Source organism: Mya arenaria, chromosome 3, assembly GCF_026914265.1.
Source record: "Mya arenaria isolate MELC-2E11 chromosome 3, ASM2691426v1".
Classification (NCBI taxonomy): Eukaryota; Metazoa; Mollusca; class Bivalvia; order Myida; family Myidae; genus Mya; species Mya arenaria.
Genome location: NC_069124.1, coordinates 21,722,331 through 21,742,613, shown reverse-complemented (window position 1 = coordinate 21,742,613; position 20,283 = coordinate 21,722,331). Strand labels below are relative to the sequence as shown.

The following is a 20,283-nucleotide window of genomic DNA, read 5'->3' as shown; positions in this document are numbered from 1 at the left end:
CATCTAGGTCCATTGATGGGAATATTCTTTTGGATGCTGCTTCAAATGACACTGTGTTGTGCCAGCGATGTAGCATAGCTATTGATTCGGGACAACCATGGCTACAATTAGATCTTTATGAAAAAACTGCAGTTGCTTACATACGAGTTTATGGAAGGAATAAAGGTAAAAACTTCTTTTGTTCCCCTCTTCTGTTGCTAAAATGCAAACTTTTCGTGCCACAATTTATCATTTAACAACTTTTAAGTTGTTATTTTTTTCAAATTATCATCTTTAACATTTGATATAAAGAAGCATGTGGATTCTCTACAAACGAACTGATTTGTGGGCGTATATTCAAGTGACTGAGTTATTTTTGCAAGGATTTTGTTTTTGTCTTGCAAGGTTTGCTCTGAAATCTGAAATGTTTTCTTCTATAATATACCCGAGTTATCTATCTGGCATAAATTTCGTCTTATGTATACTGATATATTTAAGCTCAATTGTAAAGGTAGCTGAAGATTGATATGATTCAGTTTTGTCTTTGTATCCTAGCCCGTGTTTTGTGTCCTTTTTGTGAGTTCCAGAGAACCGTTACTTGTGTGGTTCACGAGCTCGTCAGTGAATTGCAAAAAGCCACACTACTATACAACTTTCGTCTTGCTAATGCTCTGCATATGTTTCAACAAAAGTGGCCTTAACGATAAATATATTTGATCTTATTTAAATAAACAAAGAAGAGGAATAGTGCATATGAATAAAACGATTATGTGAATGTCAGACAAATCCCACAATATATCTGACTTAAGAACAAGTTTGCTGTTACAGTTAATGAGATAGGATAATTCTTGAATACATCTGACATTACCTTTCCATTGAAAATACATTTCTTGAATATCTGAAAATCTAAAAGGTAAGCTAGAACTAAAACAAAGGAATAAGATTTCAAAACTGCTGCCTTAAATGTATATATTTAAAAGTTGTTCATCGTTTATCTGCACCGTGTCTTTACTAGAGTTTGAGAGTTATTTACGAATACATCGAGGCAAAAAAGCCAATGTGAAAACAACATATAAACCATGATTAACATAATTATGATATAGTAATCATTGTAAAGTAACAAACTACTTTAATATGTATATATACGCATACACACTTGCATTAATTCTTACATACATATAGCATTATATACACATACATCTGTACATATAAATTTTAAATTTCAATGTATGAATTTCACAAACAAACGAAAACAGACATATGAAATTGTCATGTACAAAGCGTGCAGATACTTTTTTAATTGTATCATTGCTTGTATTGAAATTTAGTCTTACTTCTAAATCAAATAATTTGTCTTGGATTTGTTTTCGAATTAATGTTATTAAATTCTGGGGTATACCTAAAGCATTTTGACATGAGCGCCTGTATTAAGGGTTTTCAGTAGTTTGGTCTTGGTATGTTTTACCAAAGAAGAGCAGGAGTAATGACAACTTTTAAAAAATACCTTTAAACTCACTTAAACTAGCTTAATATAGTGAAGATTTCAACAAAACTAACCAGTGAAATACGTGCGCCGATAGCCCCCCCCCCCCCCACACACACACACACATGGCTTTCTCATACGTGGTGGATAACCGGAAGTCATGACAAGAAATATCAGCGAAGTATACTACATTTGATTTCTACACGGGAGTCAGTTTCAGCCACACATTAACCCCCGATTTACAAAAAATATGAGTTTTAATTCATGACCATGTGTTAATTCATGTTCTCATTAAAATATTTTAGATATGTAACATATGTTTCATGGAAATATGCTTAACCGTTCCATTTGGTATAAATTGCAATATTCATAAATCTGGTGGTTATATATGTAGTCAAATTTTATTTTGGGTAATGCTAAACTAAGTGTATGGTTTAAAATGTCAGATTTATAATTACGACTACTTCTACTACTACTCTTACTCCTACTCCTAATACTACTCCTACTACTACAACTGCTACTACTACTACTACTACTACTACTACTACTACTACTACTACTACTACTACTACTACTACTACTACTACTACTATAAGTGATGATGATGATGATGATGATGATGATGATGATGAACAGATAAATATCTAGTGTCACGTAAATACAGGCATAGCTTTTGCATACAAGGGTTTCCTTCTTAATCGAGTATTAGTAATTAAAGCATGAAATGTGTGTTAAGTAATGTTATGTAATCATTTAGAAAAGATGTTCAGTGTATGATAAGCATCATATTAAAACACACCTCACAGAAATAGCGGCGATAATTATGTTAATTCTATGTCTTTGAGTGCACATATCAGGTTTAAATAGTTAATAATGCATTTTTTATATCAGGAGTTGGACAGGGACAAAGTTCCAACCTCACTGTCTATGCCAACAATATATCGATCACTGAAGCATCTAATTGGAGCGTATGGACACATTTGGGGGATATTATGAAGTCCGATAATGTTAACGGGGTCGTACTGGATCTTCATTCACAAAGGATCTTCAGATATCTTGCCTTTACACCAAAGTATGGAACAACAATTATGACAATATGTGAGGTGAAACTGTATGGCAAAGGTAAAGTTTAATTGTACCACTTTGCTCCTTCATGGATTCTAGAACGTTAACTGGAGAATTGTTCATTTTCCTTAGTTCCATTTATATACAATGTCGAAATTGCCAAACATGCACCATTTATTGTACTACGATAACCTTAAAAACATTCGTAAATTGAGTGTTTTTATGTCACAAGCACATAGACGACTTCTTATTGCGGTAACATATGTGTAAAATTAAAGTAACTGTCGTACGGATGTATTCTTATTTTATTTGTGTTATTGAGTGATGCTTGATACTGAATGATAATACTTCGATATCAGCCAACCCGGAATTGTACTTGTATTTTAAAGGACATCATTGCTATGAACAGCTAAACTAAATATCCTATTAAATGGACTGGGACTAAGTGAGAAGGCACATAATCGTTTAGTGTTTGTGATTTTGTCAACTTAATTGAGCGCAATGGTTCACTATACTCGTAGTGTTTACATATAGACACCTGTTGACCAGGTCGACGTCACTTTCCATTACTTACTTTGAGTAAAACTATTATTGTAGATTGTCCTCTTGGACACTTTGGAGATGAGTGCTTAAATCAATGTCATTGCAAGGATGGCCGACGTTGCAATGGCGTAACTGGTGAATGTTTAACTACCGTTTGTTCTGCAGGATGGAAAGGAGTAGCCTGTAACATAAGTATGTTAGTTGAAGCATTATGCAGGAAGCACGCCGATACGCATATGGTGTAAATGAAACATTAAAATGTATTTGGATATATACAACGCATAAATCATAAGTCTATAAAACGGTAATGAAGATAGGGGGTACTATTTCTTAAAAGTATCGCTCTAGACAGTATCATTACTTCCAGATGATCTCACTTTCTGATTGACTGTAAAGTTAAATTGGGATTGTGATGCTTAATGTTTGAACACATTTGATTTTAATAGAATTAGTAGTGTTAGTAGTAAGTAGAAATAGTAATACGAGACCAGTTCTATTACTAACCGTCTTAGGACTAAATTTTAAAGATGTTATAGCATACTGATACAACAAATGTAAAGAATATGCGTCTCTTCTTTTTATTTATCTACTTGATGCATTTCAATTCAACTTAATGCAAAACTCTCCACGTTTGCTTGACATTTCTCTGTTGTTTTCATTGCATTAAATAATATTTATTTATGATATATTTTAAACGATATGCAAAAGTTTAAAAAGAAAAAAAAACGTCTTTCTTTAATAGCCTGTGAACATGGCGAATATGGGGAAAATTGCCAAGAGAATTGTCACTGCTTTAAGGATCAAGAATGTGCTACAGATTCAGGTTTTTGCCCCAATGAATTGTGCGCACCGGGATGGCAAACACGTAGTTGTAATAAAGGTTAGTCATTGAAGTATTAAAAACTAGTTACGGTAGAATTTTATGACGATAAACTGGCAAAAATCATTTCATAAAATGTTTTCTTTTTTCGTTATTATATAATGTTTCCTTGTTATGTAAACTAATGTATATATTGAACAATACAACCTAGCAGCAATAGGCACAAAAAACAAATCAATGAATTGAAATAAGCAAGCGATTACTGCAGTGAGAAAATATGTATTTGTATGCATGTATATTCTGCAAATAAGTATTTAGTCATGATTCGGTTGTAGTATTGTTAACCAATTGAACGAAAGAGCCAACATGTCAAATACGAAATGTTTCAAATGACTGAGGAAGAGCCATTACTCTTTTCATAATTAAATATATTTTGTTAGTTAGCAAGGTTTAGAAAGTTATTTAAGGCCGTTTTTGGTTTGCATTTCTTGGCCATTGTTTCGACCTCATATATTAAAGACTGTTCGTATTTTGTTTTCAGTTATTTCGTAACATCCCGAAGAATAAAATATTATAAATTCATTGTGTTTTTTTTCTCCCCAGTTTTTGACACTTTCATTATAAGACTAACTGAAGACATAATTCTAAACCTTGTTAAGGCGAACTATTTCTGGTAGTTGTCTTTGAATCTTTGAATGCTTTTATCGTATTACTTAAGAGCAGGCACTGTTGCTCCGGTTTGATTCCTTCGTTTACAGGTGATGTTCGTATCCTAAGGGCGTCAACAAAAGAATAAATGCTGAAAGCTTTTAAATTTTGTCATCAAGTGTACATACTGTGCCTCATTAAGACACTGTGTGTATATAGCCTAATCAAAGAAATCAGTAAAATTGTTTTTATATATTAATGGTTTTCATAAGAAAATGGCGTTTGATCTATTTGCATGTAAAGTCGTCAACATAAGAATAAATGCTAAAGGCTTTTAAACCTAAGATTTATGTTCACAATAAAATGTAATACGCTAAGCTGCATGTAGTGATATTGCTCAAAATGTTTAAGGGTTTAACATTTAAGAGAGAATATCAAGGTGCGTATATAACAACGAACGAGTCTTAGATTACGTCTGATAATCAGGGGGCTCAAACGATGTTAATTAAACAGATATGTACGTGAATGTCCGACGGTATCACCAAATCGAATATTCATTTGCTATATGCTTATGAGGTAGATACATGGGCGCTAATTCTAAAAAAAGATTCGGTTTTGTTGACTGTTTGGTTTTGCGATTAAAGCATTTCTATTATGATAGTGTGCGTTAAAACGTTAAAAGAGTGAAGATCCTTTTTGCGTGCTCCATTTAGAATACACTTTCGGTTTCGTTGTTTGTTTTATCGTACTAAGGGTTATGAATGCCAAACATGTTAAGAGAAGTCATATGGATATATACACACGTCGAAGAGCTTATAGTACCTAAACATACTCAGCCTTTAAAAGCCATGAACTAATTCATACAATTTTGAGTCCCAACCGATGTAAAAAAAATGATTTCTTGTTCTCGGGTGTCAAAATCAAATGGTAACTCTAGATTGTCAAAAATGTGTACAGGAATATTTTACTGTAAATATATAAACATAATTATGTTTGTATGTACCTAAATTTAGCAAGGCTGTGTTAAATATAAATCAATGATGATTAGCTTAATTGAACATGATGTATATTTTATGTCAAATTCGTTTATCATTCCAAATACTTAAAGGTAATTCAAAAGTGCTTGTTTATAGTTTCTGCTGTATTGTTCATAATAAAACTACATAATAATCAACATTCGCTTGAATAATAAAAAAATCAAAACTGTTATGCATGTTTTAAAAAATTGTGTGGTTGATCCGTGGTAAGAAACATCAATTTACTACCAATTTAGAAACATTTATGTCCTAAACGGAATTCCGCGGTGTCAGTCGTCAGAGTTATTTCTAATGCTGCTAACGTTTTCCCGAAGAAAAGAGTTTTGGGGAAGCATGTCTTAAGCCAATGATCAGCGGGTTCTCCGGTTAGCGCAGTGGTCAGTGCACTCGCTTCTAACCTAGGCTAACCGGTTCGATTCCCGGCCTGAGCGCATGTGCGTTTGGCTTGTGGACATCACGTCGAACAAGTTGGTTTCCTCTTGGAACCCCGGTTTCCCCCACAACACAAGACCGCATTCTAGTGCATCATATCAAAGGGACATGTCCCAAATGTTCGACTGGTTGTCAGGACATATCATGCGACATGGATATATGCCGTTTTCAAAAAACAAAACATGACCGTTTCATTTCGCTCTTTTTTCTGTATGCTTTTATATTAAAAGCACGTATATAACGCATTCTAAATACATCGTCGATTTCAAATACAAACCTGCGGGTGTAACTATGTGGTAGGAATACTATATTAAAAGGTTTTTGTTTGTTTCCAACATTGTTTTCACATGATTCGTTTTTGCAGTATGTGATCCTGGCTTCCATGGACAGAACTGCAGCCGAAATTGTCATTGTTATAATGATGACGACTGTAACCCTGTGAATGGTATATGCAAAAATAAGCTATGCTCTTCTGGATGGCAAGGAGTCACGTGCGGTTCACAATGTGGAATTAGAAACTTCGGTCAAGACTGTAGTTATACATGTAACTGTGTGAATGGAACTTCATGTGATCCAATGAATGGACTGTGTTCCATTCCGGACTGTGAAAAAGGATGGCAAGGAAGGAATTGCAGTATCGGTCTGTCAAATGTTTTTACCCTTCTTACAATCAAACCTTTCCTGCAAATCCTCCAAGGTATCTGGCAAGCCCTTAGTCGAAAAGAGTAAAGTTTATTCAAGCTTTGGCATCGAAATATTCCTAATGTTATGCAGATGGTAGTGGTACTTTATTTCTTAGTTAAATGTCTTTATATGCAAACGGTGTAACGTCGTTTAAAGAGCTTAAACAAATTGCATATAATATCCCAAAATCAGTACATTTTTTTCCAAATCTTTCGCATCTGGGCTGCTTTTCCAATTTTATTTACTTAAATACCTACGCTTTCTCCGTCATTCTAGTATTTTGTTGTTTATTTATTATATGTTTCATAATACTATTATAAAAACAATAACTTTTGGTCATACAATGTTTGTTTCTCATTTTAAACATGGTTTCGCTCCAATTGGAAACATTTTACTGTGTTTCATGCAAAATCTTATTATTTTTTTAAAAATGTTCAAATAGAGAAGTTTCTTTTCTGAACACAAACTTAAAATAAAATTCGATCTTGCACTGAAAGTTATGTGTAGTTCATGCCTTTTCCGTGTTTATTATTTAGACGCTCTTGCTTGACGACAAACTAGAAACACATAGTAAAGTTGCGTGAAGTCAATTAGTAAAAGCATCAAATCGGACAAAACATAGGAATGTGTCTTGTATAATACAATCCACATACACAACGGACTTATACCCTAAGTTGGCAGTTCAGATATTTTATAATATTCTTACGAGTGATTAAAATATATCTAGTAGAGAAATAGGAATGTTAAAATTCACTCTTTCAAAAGTACAAAAAACATTTGATATGTTAAACTGCTTTGACATTTTAGCCCGCTATAATTTCAATCGTCAGTGCAATCTTGGCATGGACATAATTTCGACGACATTATTTACGAAATGATATGACGTTCGCATACAGTTTGGGAGCGTTCCTGAATTTTTTTAATTTACATGTCACTTTATTTACTTCTTCGGTATAGAGAAGACAGAAAATTGTAGACATCAGTATAAGACCGTAATGAATTTCTCCTCTTGCGGTCCAGACATGAATATTATACTCGTGTAATAAATCAAAATGTATGAAGTATCTTTGTAAGAGAGCCACTCATTTACGAAGCATATTTGTTTACTATGGTACGTTTAAATACATCTGAAAAGGTTAAATAATTAAAGAAAGAACAAATTTTATGCAATTTTGTAGGTTGTGATAAACAGACCTTCGGTTATAATTGCAAGCATGTATGCCATTGCTATGAATGTGACGATAAAGACGGGTCGTGTGGAATTTATTCTTGCAACAGCGACTGGGAAGGTGAATCATGCTCACAACGGATCCACACAAGTATGTTGATATAATAATATATATTTTGCTGAGCACATGATTTAGTACCTGCGATTTTATATTCTTATATAAGGCTTTGCTGTTAAAACGTGTTGAATTTTCATACACAATCTCATTTGATTATCCATGACGAACCTTTGCCAAAACATTTGATTAACTTCATTTTTTTTTATTTTGGAATCAGACATTAAACAATCTGGTTCAGTTTTTGTGATCGTACCGAAATAGGTTATTATAAAATTAGTTTGAAACATAACAAATAGGTAATAGATATGACAAATTTATTAAATGCCACTGGCTTTATTATTTATTTCACGTTTTTGCCGTTTTGAAAGTTTCTATTTTCAAACAATTATCTTCTGATGTTACCCGTAAAATCCTCATGAAAAAAATACCAATACATGCGACCCTCATATATCCTTGTGCGAAACATCCACGATGGAAATAACGGCCGAGGTCTGACTCGTAACATACATGTTAACACAATCACGCTGTTTAGGACATTCCTTAATTACATGGAATGTGAATATGCATACTAATAAATGCAGTTATTGTTAATCATGTTATTTGAGACAATGACTTTTCCTAAATTGTCATATTCGACATTCATGTAACATAATCGCTTAGGTGTTGCCAATTGTATTCAATGTTGCTATTCTAAATGAACTTCATCACATTAAGATATTTATATTTGATTTGTTAATGTCATTTCCTTTTCCAAACCACAGTGTCCTAGATACTGTTAAACTGTTTCTCCTCAGCATGGCTTATTGTTTTGCCTTTTCGTTATTTATTTTGTTATATCGAAGATGAAAAGCAAGTTGAAAGTCCAAACACTGGCGAAGGAAATACAGCGGTGTCGGTGTTGTCGACTCTGCTTGTTGTATCAGTTATTGGACACATAGTTGTGGTGACAATATACTGCAGAAGAAAAGCAAGGAAAAGGTTTTTACTTTTATTGGCTTTAAACAAAATGCACGACTTCAAGTGTCTTTTGCTAAATTTGTTAAAATGTTAATTAAGCATGTTTATAAATTCAATTAAAAAATATCAGTGTGTTATAATGCTTGTGATAGTTGCACGCTTACTTTAGTAACATTAAGGATAAATCTCCATCTAATGTACAGTACACGGTATCATTCTTTAAAGAATACTGGTGCATTTCACTAGATCGATAGCAATTGAAGTATAAAATAAAGTCCACACTTTTCAACACTGAAATCTATATTTAAAATAATACCGTTGATATTGCTTCGTTTGTACGTTTCCTATCCACAATGCAATTAAGCATATCGAGGGCTCAACGCAAAAGTTTTGTAACTCCATTTTTTCACAAAATGATGTTTTTTTTGCATTTTTCACATGCTTAAACAGTTTTCAATCTGTCATAAAAATATTTTTGAAAAATATTGAATTTTAAGTACTTAAAATGAAAAGTTGTCCAAAAGTCGTATCTTAACTTGACTATTTTCATTTATGCAACACTGTCGTAATTTGAGTTACATACAGTGTTGCATTGAAAACTATGCTAAGTTTGATTTAAAAAAATATGCAACACTGTAGTAACTCATTGAATTTCAACAAAATGATGCCATATTAATGATGTTATAGTGCTGTGATTTCACTTTTCTCAGAAAAGAATACAGCAACAGTAAACATATACATGTACATGTTAAAAAGTATGCAATCCAAAGAAATATGAAGATTTATTGACGCCACATCTGAAGATAACAGTTTTATAGTGTTTTTTTAAATATGAATTATTCCTTATCCTAGTTATGTATTGTAACTTGTGCTTAATGAAGTTAAATGATTACCTTAATATTTGATATTCTGAGGCGATTAAAGTTATTGCAGTAGCATTTCAAGTGAATCAGATTCTTATCCTAGGCTAAGAAAAATGACTTTTCCATAACTTACTTATCAAACATATAGGATATTTATGGTAGCATTTTGATAAATAAATGTGTCTGACTAATACTTCTATATCATAGTAGTTAAAATAGCTTGCATTTTTAATATGGAATTGGAAATGTAATATTTGTAGAAAAAAATTACCTAAGGGAAAATATTGTGATTTGGATAAGAATTTTTGCTCCCTGAACTTGATAAGTAAAATTGGTTGAGAATCAAATAATGCTAATTCAAATAAGTTCTTGTCATGTTTTTTTTATAAAGGAATGCAGTATGTGATGGGTCAGCTGTTCTGACAGGCCATGAAGATATTGAGAGCATGACATTGTATTGACCAGTTAGCCGAGTCTCTTGAGCCTGGGACAAGAAGAAATATACCGTTTGAAGTACTCAAAGTCAAAATAATATGAATACTGAAGAAAATACTGATTCAGATTGGTAGGGTTTAGTGAGATGAGGGAGGGAGAAATAACTTGCAAACCATATTTAGCTAATAAGCATGTTTGCTAAGGCATGGCTCAGGAAGTGTCAGATGTATGTCCTGAAATCAGCAGTAAAGAATGAGATTTTATAGATAATGAGGACACAGACAGCTACATTTTAGATGACTTGTTTCTAAATGAGGCAATGACAGACTTAAATAACACTTAAGAATTCTTCCAAACATTTGATTTGATTAGAGATGCTTGTGAAAATAATGTTATGATGGCGATGTTGATTGGGGCGATGTTGAGAATTGTGCTGTTGAAGGAAGTGGTATGGATAGTAATGTTATTGATGGGAATAATGTTGATTGGGGTTGATGGCAATGACGTTCATAGGGGAGGTTGTACTGGTTATGCTGCTTATGTGGTTCATGTACATACTGTTGATGGGGTTGATGTTAATGGTTATGATGATGATGTGGTTGATGGCAATTATGTTAATGGGGGTGATGTTAATGGTTATGATGCTGATGTGGTTCATGGCAATGATGTTGACGAGGAAGGTGTTTATTGTTATGATGCTGATGTGGTTGATGGAAATGATGTTGATGGGGGAGGTGGTAATGGTTATGATGCTGATGTGGTTGATAGAAATGATATTGATGGGGGTGGTGTTAATGGTTATGATGTTGATGTGGTTGATGGGGGAGGTGTTAATGGTTATGATGCTGATGTGGTTGTTTGAAATGATGTTGATGGGGGAGGTGGAAATGGTTATGATGCTGATGTGGTTGATGGCAATGATGCTGATGGAGGAGATGTTCATGGTAATGATGCTGGTGTGGTTGGTGGGAAGGATGTTGATGGTGTTGATCACAACGATGATGATGATGGGGGACGTGTTAATCGTTATGATGTTGATGTGGTTAATGGAAATGTTGTTTATGGGATAGATGTGATGGTTATGAAGCTGATGTGGTTGATGGCAATGCTGATGATGGGGTTGATGGCAACGATGATGATGATGGGGGAGGTGTTAATGGTTATGACGCTGATGTTGTTGATGCAATGATGTTGATGGGGTTGGTGTTAATGGTTATAATGTGGTTGATGGGGGAGATGCTAATGGTTATGATGCTGATGTGATTGAAGGCAATGATGTTAATGGTTATGACGCTGATGTCGTTGATGGCAATGATGTTGATGGGGTTGGTGTTAATGGTTATGATGTGGTTGATTGTGGAGATGTTAATGGTTATGATGCTGATGTGGTTGGAGGCAATGCTATTGATGGTGGAGATATGAATGGTTATGACGCTGATGTGGTTGGTGGCAATGCTGTTGATGTGGGTAATGTTAAAAATTATGATGCTGATTGAGGTGATGGCAATGATGCTGATATTAATGATTATGATGGTGTGTTTTTTAGGAAGATGATGATATACCGTTGATTTATCGTGTTGACAAAGGTGAAATTCCATTAGTTAATGAAAGTCAAATCCCAATTTAAAAACCAACAAATGTAATAATTAGATTTGTTAAGCTTGCGCATCAAGTAAATCATTCCAGATATCCACCACCCCTTTTTCCTCCGACTCCCGCATGACAGTGTCAAAGTCCAGGGTAGTCATCGCAAATAAGAAAACGTGATTGTTTTGTATTGATGCTTGAAACACATGCATTTCACATATCTATAGTCTGATAATAGTTTTTCAAAGTCATCCGGAAACATATAGTTAATTTGTTTTTCTTGTTTTACTTGGTGTAATGCTGCTTTGGCTAAAACATATTTTCTGATAATGATCTGAAGTGTTTTGAACCAGTTGAGTAGAGCTATTAGGACAAGTGAACTTGTGTATATTAATAAGAACTTCCGTTTATGGTAACAAACCAAATATTTGAAAACAATGGTCAATATTGCCATTATTAGATTCCTTTGAAGGTCATTTTTTCTGATATTTTCAAAAACAGTTTTGCTGATATTTTGTAAATGAATTTAAATTGGGCAGTCAGATGGAATTATCAAGAAATTTGCCAATTTTTGTTAGTTATATGGGAATGATTGTTATAAAGTTAAAAATATAAAATAAATGTACACTATTTTAAAATTGAATGTTAATATTGAAAGTGTGCCTTCAAGCTTTGCGAAAATGATGTTAATTATAGCTGTTTTGAATTTATGTTTAAATCATGAGTCTCTGCTTTGTTAAAGCTTTAACCGTCTCCGTGTCCTAGTGGTGAAGTCGTCCACCTATGTAGCAGGAGGTTGTGGGTTTGATCCCTGGCCACATCATATCGAAAGACGTTAAAAGTTAGTACAAGTAGCTCCCTTGCCTGGCGCTTTGCATTTAAAGGGCAATGCTTGGAAAAGTGGTGTACTAAGAACTGGTTTAACCCAGGGAAGTTGTACCCCGTGTATCGGTGCTTTACATCGAGCACGTAAAAGAACCAATGGGTCTCTTCAAAAAACAGCTGGAGTATCGTACCCGGACTTAATTGTTTCCCACCATTGTCCCTTCCGCATGCTGTCCCTTCAGCAAAAACAAAGGACCCCGTGGAAAACTGTCGTAAGTCAAGTTACGACAGTGTTGCATAAATATATACTTTTATGAAATCTGACTTTTGAGGTGGAAACCTGTAGTAAGTCAAATTTTCATCAAATTCATCTATTGTGTTCAATGTTTGAAGATAATATTTTTTTTTATTTAAAACTAACATACAGTACAGCAATTTTATGTTCAAATACTTAAAATATATCCAACACAAATCAATTAAGAAAGTTTTTTTCCTTCTCCTGGTCAATTTTGAAAAATGGAGTTACGACAGTATTGCGTTGAGCCCTCGATATATGTAATATCAGCGAAGGCATAACAAACTCACAATGCCACAATATAATAATATTTTTTCACAAGATGTGGACCTCTGTTATTCTTATTTTTAAGTAGTCAGCTTTATATACACACTATCATGATTTTAGCCATGCCAAAGAGAAAAAGACGGAGCAAAATTATTACACTGTACCAGCACCATCCATGTCTTCTGATTATGCCACACTTGACGTTACAGAAAGTAAGTCTTCAAAATAAAGTTTCAATAGAAATTGCCGTTTGAATCCGGCTAGGAATTGTTTTGTTGTTTGTACTCGGTTTCTGAAACCTATACAGACAACTGAAAGCTATATCGTTAAAATATAATATTTTATCTTAGTAGTTTTTTTTCTAGTTTATATTTTTTAGTTTACTTTTTAATCTTAATTCAGTCAGTGGTAATCATGATATACATAATACAATAATTCTAAAAAGTTTTTTTATATCACTTGGATTTACTCTTGATTAACGAAGTTAAAACTTATTCATATTAGCTCAATGATTTCTATGACACATACACTTTTGTAATACAAGTTATTCGTAGTTTTATGCATATTCTTTGTTTCATTGCAGTGAGTAATGTTCCCAGTGAAAGACGATACATAAATGTGAATGATGATTTATAAAGAAGTGACAACTTCCCCTTATAAAATGGCAGTTTAAATCATTAGCTTACTTAATGAATGTTCATCCACGACAATCTGTAACTATTCAACGTATTAATTGATAAAGAAAGTTGAGCACTCCATTTAAGCGTGGTTTAAACGTTGTACACAACAATCCCCTTCATAATATACGTTACAGTTAAGGACCATTCCGACAGCATGGTATTGGAAATATATAATGTACATACAAGTAAAACATGAATTCAGTGATTATGTGTGTTTGGAATGTTTAATATGTAAACTTAATTTTTCAAATAATATAATATGTTTTGTAAGTTGTTTTTGCTGTGTGTGTGTGTGTGTGTGTCTGTGTGTGTGTGTGTGTGTGTGCGTGTGTGTTTTTCAGCCTAAATCCAACATAACCGTGGTCAATATTAAGGCTACTAGGTTTTTTTATCGCTTCCATTGCTGTTTATTTATAATATGTATTAACAATTTTACATTCGATCAATAACGTCAACATTATCTCATGAAGTAAATTCATTAAATGGGTTGATTGTTATGGTTTTCGGTCCTGTCTATGCCTTTCAAACTTGTCTGGTTTTCCGAAAACTTCGATTATATGTATACATACAAAAGGAGTATAGAACATATGATTAAGATGTTGAACTTTAATTTTCGAAACGAAATATGTACATCCGTTCAATCAGCACGAATACCCTCAAGTGTGTTTGTATAAGCATTGTTGTGCACCTGAAATTATAACAGGGAATCTCCAAAGTTACATTCTTCTTCCGAGATAAAGTTGAAGAGCTTGTGTTTAATCTCACACAATATTACCGCAGCATCAACACATTTCCACACATTACTTTATCCCCAACCCCAAATATTTGGCCATGCTGGAAACCCTTATATTGCCCAAGGCCAAAGATAAAAGAATACCCGTATGGAACTACTTTTTTATAGTCATCACGAAATTTCTTTGTTTTTATCATGGACTCCGCACAATAATAAACAGTTATGGCCGCCATAACCTTTTTGAAACTTTGAAAAGAAAAGTACGTTTACATCGATGTCGATGAGAACAAAACAATAAGAAACATAAATCGTTTTGTGGCAATAGCTTAAAAAAAATATTTCTCGCTTCAAATGCCACCAAAAAGATTTAATTATGAAATAATGTTGTAGTCTCTTCAGAACAATTTCAAGTTCAATTTGACTATATTTACATATATTTACATATATTGAAATACCACACGCATATCTATGACAACCAAAAATCATCACATATCTTTACGCGATTTTTTCACTATGCATAAAACAGTTACAGCGAAAAAAATACATTTTTACTATATTTTGTTTAGCTGTGTTGGGATAAAACTTCATCTAATATGGCCGTTCGTTTCAGATAAGTACATCCCAACCCTCGCAAAGAAATTTCTGCGGAGACTTGGTAAACCTCGTTTTCCCTAAACACCTCCTTCCTACATTTATCCGTCATTCCCCTGCAATGGAATACGACGATCTGATTTGGTTGAACTAAAATGCAATACCACGTCGAGAAGCTTTAGTAGGCGATACCAGTGGTTGTTTTGGTTTTCAGTGTTTTGAACAAATATTCCTTGGTATTTTGTATTCATTAGGCCTGTACATGCCAATATTCAGTGCGTGAGGAGGTGGTGAAACATCCATAAAAAGTACAAAAGTACTGCTACCACTTATTACAATATTCACATTGAATACTAAATCTCTATCCCTATGGCTGCTTTCATACGCAGGATTCTGTACCATCTGTTCCGCATACATTGATTAGAAATGGGTCAATATCCGGCTTTTCTTTCGACTGCTTCATCCAGTCTGGGATCCATCTGGCTTTACATGACATCATCCTGTCTTTTTGCAAAGAACTCTGCATCCTTCAACTTAAATGTGTACTGGTAGCCTGTCATCTTTCTTTTTTATACTGGCAGGTGCGAAATATATCACAAAGAATCGATGGTATTTTGCACGGCTTTGATATATATCAAAATATTTTGAACAAGAACAGGCGTGTTTACAACTGTGTTTATGTCCTTGTTTGCCGTTGTTATCACATTGTGACTTACATTCCTCCCCAAGTACTTTACTTTCTTCTGAAACATCACACATTTCTTCGTCTTAGGCTTTATGCCATGCTATCTAAGCTGCTCCAATGTTTCAGCAAGGTTTCCAAATCATCTTCGAAACGTTTCCCTAAAACAATGATGTCATCCAGCATGGGAATGTGGCAGACGTATTCGTCAGACATAACTCCTCATTTGTTCAAAGAGGCCATACTTGGAGGAAAAAGGTGTTTTGATACAGAATAGACCCCCTTCGGTACTTTGTAAGGCTGGAATAAGACCACTTATGTATTTTGTGCATGCCATAGGTCAGTTCTATATATATTAAAGTAAGGAAAACAAGAAGCAAATGCATATAAAGTTAAAGGTTTAGTACACAATGACGATATAAATACTGTCTGTTACAGTGCAGAGGTGTGTTAGGTGGGTCTAAACGCTGCAAATAGCAGTTGGTTGTTCTGTTCTTGAATATGAACATGTCGGTGCAATAAATTAGTACGATTTAGCTAGTTTTTTTTCTATTTTTGAATATATCATTGATACTGGAGATGCAAGACCCTTAAAAGCAAAGGATGTGTAAAACTTCTTGATGTGATGATCCTGAAAAGAGATGGTTCAATCCTTTGGAACGTCGAAAATCGGACTTGAACGATGTGACATTAAAATAAACTAGAGCAGTGGATTTAATATGGGTAACCTTTTTTCGATATCATATAAAAATGAACAATATCACTATTTACACGAAACCAAGAACACTAATTATTTTCACGGATTTTATTAAATCTTTAACACTTAAAATGACTTGATAATCATCCTCATTTACAAGTATGTCTTCTGAACATTCGGTAATTCTCTCTGTACCCATATTTGAAAATAACTTATGTATATTTTATACTAAATAAGGATATACCACGATAGCTTGTTGGGTTATTTTTAGCACCAGACGTATGTATTGGTGTAATTTAGCTAGTACTCCAGCTGCCTGGAAATTCACCCGATGTAAGAATTTCTTTTAATATTATTATCAACATTTAAATGCTGCTTTTGTTATCAAACAGTTCATATGTACGAATCTTGAGATCTGATATCATGCACCTGACATGCGCATTGCCGATCTGTGATGTTCGATCATTCAAACATGATTCAGTATCGAATTCAGACACTTATATTTTTGCAAAAAACACGTATAGGATATTTAACATGAAGACAATAAAAACACTAAATATTGTCGTTTTATGCAGATTATTGATTACATTTTGATGTTTCATAAATGTAGGATTCGAAATATATCTTATCAGGAATAAACCAAATTAATATCCCCCAAAGTGATAAGATTGATTTAGAGGATCCTTGTGTTTATCAATGACATTACAAGCACTTAAAAGTACTCACATCGAGAGCTCATAAATTTATAAACAATTTAAAAGAATTGCTTCTTCTGTCGTATTTTCGTCGGTCTTTATTAAACTTTGAAGGTATAAAACAAGGAAGATCGTTCGCTCTTAAACTTATGCATTTTGACGCTTGTGTTTAATATCAAATATTGATGTTTTACTGATTATAGTATTTGGATCATGAATGCAAATTATGAATTATGGTATAGAACTTTTAATTTATCCTCTTTCAATAACTTTCAGAATGACCTATGATTTGTCTTAAAATTCAATTGCCTTATATCCATTATCCTATTGACTTATCAATAAAGTTTTGTTGTTGTATGGCCTTTAAAATAGTTTAAGTTTAGTTTCAAATTATCTCAATATGGGAGTGGTGAGCATTTCAGTTTCTAAGTGAGTCTTTTTGCATCTTGTATAAATCAACAAGTTACTTACTATTACTTCTAAATTGTTTCACTATACTGTAAACATGTAAATGAAATTTTAGATATGCTGGTAAGAAGTGGTATGTTTCTCGAATTCTCACAACAACATAATGTCGTATTACCGTACATTATAGACTGTTAGGGACATTTTAGTGTAAGTATCTTGTGTAAGTATTTTAAGCAATAGTTGTTAGAAATTTACATGAGCTTAGTACAGTGCTCAGACATGTCGTCGACAAATGTTATGTTGTGAAATGCGTTTCATTGGTCAATTAGAAAACACGGGCAGACCAAATTAACGTATCACTAAATCGAATAATCATTTAGAGTCACCAACTATAAGCAAGCGTAGGATTTCGTCGGAAAACGCCGTTGGACAGGATGCAGCACCACAACATTTTGCAAATGAGAAGAAGACCATCAGTGCGCTAGATTATAAATATATTCCATGTCCGAGAGTGTAAGATAGGTTCATCCTGAACCGAGCGAGGTTTACCGAGTTTCCACAAAACACCCTGCGCGAGGATTGGGATGAACCTATCTTACACGAGAGGCTATGGTAGATGTTTTTTCTCCCACGTCAGTTAAACAAAATGAAGTAAGACTGTATATTTTTTGCTGGAACTCATTTGTGCGTAGTGAAAACAAATGCGTATGGATATGGGATGATTCGTGGTTGTCATGGATATGCGCGCAGTGTTTCAGATAATGTTAATAGTGAAATCGGTCTTTAAAAAGTTCTGAGGAGAGTGAAGCATTATTTCTTGAAAGGTGCGTGAAAGCCTTTTTATGGAAACATTTGAAGCGAGAAATAATAAGCATTCTAAATATTACAACAAGGCGAGGTTTCTATGATGCTACAGACAACAGTCTTTAACAAGGGAGGTAATTACAATGTGATGACCATTAAAAAGGAGTTCCATACGGGCGTTTTATCTTCGCCTGTTGGCAAGATAAGAATTTCTAGCATGGTTAAATTAGTGGATCTACTTATTTGAGGTGGGAGAATTATTTATCTCCCAATCTCAATTAATAATACATTCAAAAGTGAACGCAGTCGGGAGTCTCGTTATCGTATAATGCCAAACTTATGATGGCTCCATACTGCGTACTACACTTGTTTAACCCGAGAATACAGAAATGCTCCTGCATGATTTTTGCCTAAAATACCTAAGGAAAACAAACAATGAACTGGATTAAAGCTGTACACGAGATCTTGTTGTATCTTACAGTTTTCACACATTTCGTGATTGTGCGATTTAATGTTTTCATGTGCTTAATCAGATTTTGGGTGCAACACTTATCTTCTACATGGACACACGAATAACAATCATTTTAAACATATTTTCGTGGGTTATGTTTAAACTCAAAAATTATATAAGGGTTTTAAAAATATGATAAAATAGAACAACCTTGTTAATGTTTTAGAAATCCTTTTATCATTAAAATGTTCTAAATATTTGGCATTTTTCATATACTATATCATAACATCAGTAAATGTTAAATGCTAAACCTTTTATAAGTAAAATGACCGTGTTATTCTTTTCCTTAGTTGTTATCTTATCGCGCTTATTTTCTTTATTTGGAAACAAAACACTCACTGATCTATTAGTATTAAAGTGATCTGTTTGTTGATGGTACATACGGGCAAAGAAGCAATGGTGTCCGTCATGTTTGTCAAGGAAAAAACGTAACTTTACCAAATTCACTTAATATAATGAAAGGTGCGATACTTAGAGATATGTTTGATACTGCTTTAATTATATTGCCTCACGATTCAAATCATAGTGAGGATTGTTTTATAAAATGTTCTCTATTTTATTATCATTTTTCATCGTCTGTCATGTCAAAATAAAATTATCATGGTAAGCTGAAATGATAAATATCTCTGATTACTAGATAAGTCTTTAAATGCTTATTGTAATATTTAGTAAGATAAGCATGGCATGAATACAATAGGTGTTCTTTTTGCTCTAAATAACTACACGTGACTGTTAGGAATGATGACACTACATTGTATCCAAGTTTAAATTGCTTAACAATGAAACTTAATAGTAAAGCACTGGATTGTGTTGCCATTTGTTTAACCTTGAGATTAAATACAATCAAAACTCTTTCAATTGCAACTGAGAACTGTTTTTGCAATTAAAATGTATTTTTTAACATAAGTGTATGATATATTTTGTAAGAAATATTCATTATTATATTTATTTGACGGCGCTTTAGCTTGCCACTGATTTGCATTGAATTTATTTTCTCGCAATTATTTTCTTGCAAAATCCGTAAAAAGAATGATTTACTTGCCTTAGCCTTATTTACAAATTCTGTAAGTTAAAATGACAACGGAAAAATGTGATGTTTTATCATATAGGGGCACTCTGTATTTATCATTGAACAACCAGGTAGATTTGACCTAGTCAAACTCAAGTGTTATCAACTATTTATCCTTGTTTTGAGATATCACTTAAGTATGGTCTACTGATAAAAACACAAGTGTACTTCCTTGTTAAGCCTGTGTCTCATGGAAAAGAATACAAA

The 20,283-nt window shown here is 33.4% G+C and overlaps 1 protein-coding gene across 1 annotated transcript; it reads left to right on the top strand.

Moving 5' to 3' along the window:
• Window positions 1-3,821: 3,821 nt before the first annotated feature.
• On the top strand, window positions 3,822-14,019 carry LOC128225824 (multiple epidermal growth factor-like domains protein 11). The gene is made up of 6 exons (XM_052935720.1): window positions 3,822-3,912; window positions 6,372-6,647; window positions 7,870-8,010; window positions 8,820-8,955; window positions 13,327-13,418; window positions 13,790-14,019. Exons 1-6 carry the CDS (start codon window positions 3,822-3,824, stop codon window positions 13,840-13,842), a joined length of 789 nt encoding a protein of 262 aa, XP_052791680.1. The 3' UTR covers window positions 13,843-14,019.
• Window positions 14,020-20,283: the final 6,264 nt, after the last annotated feature.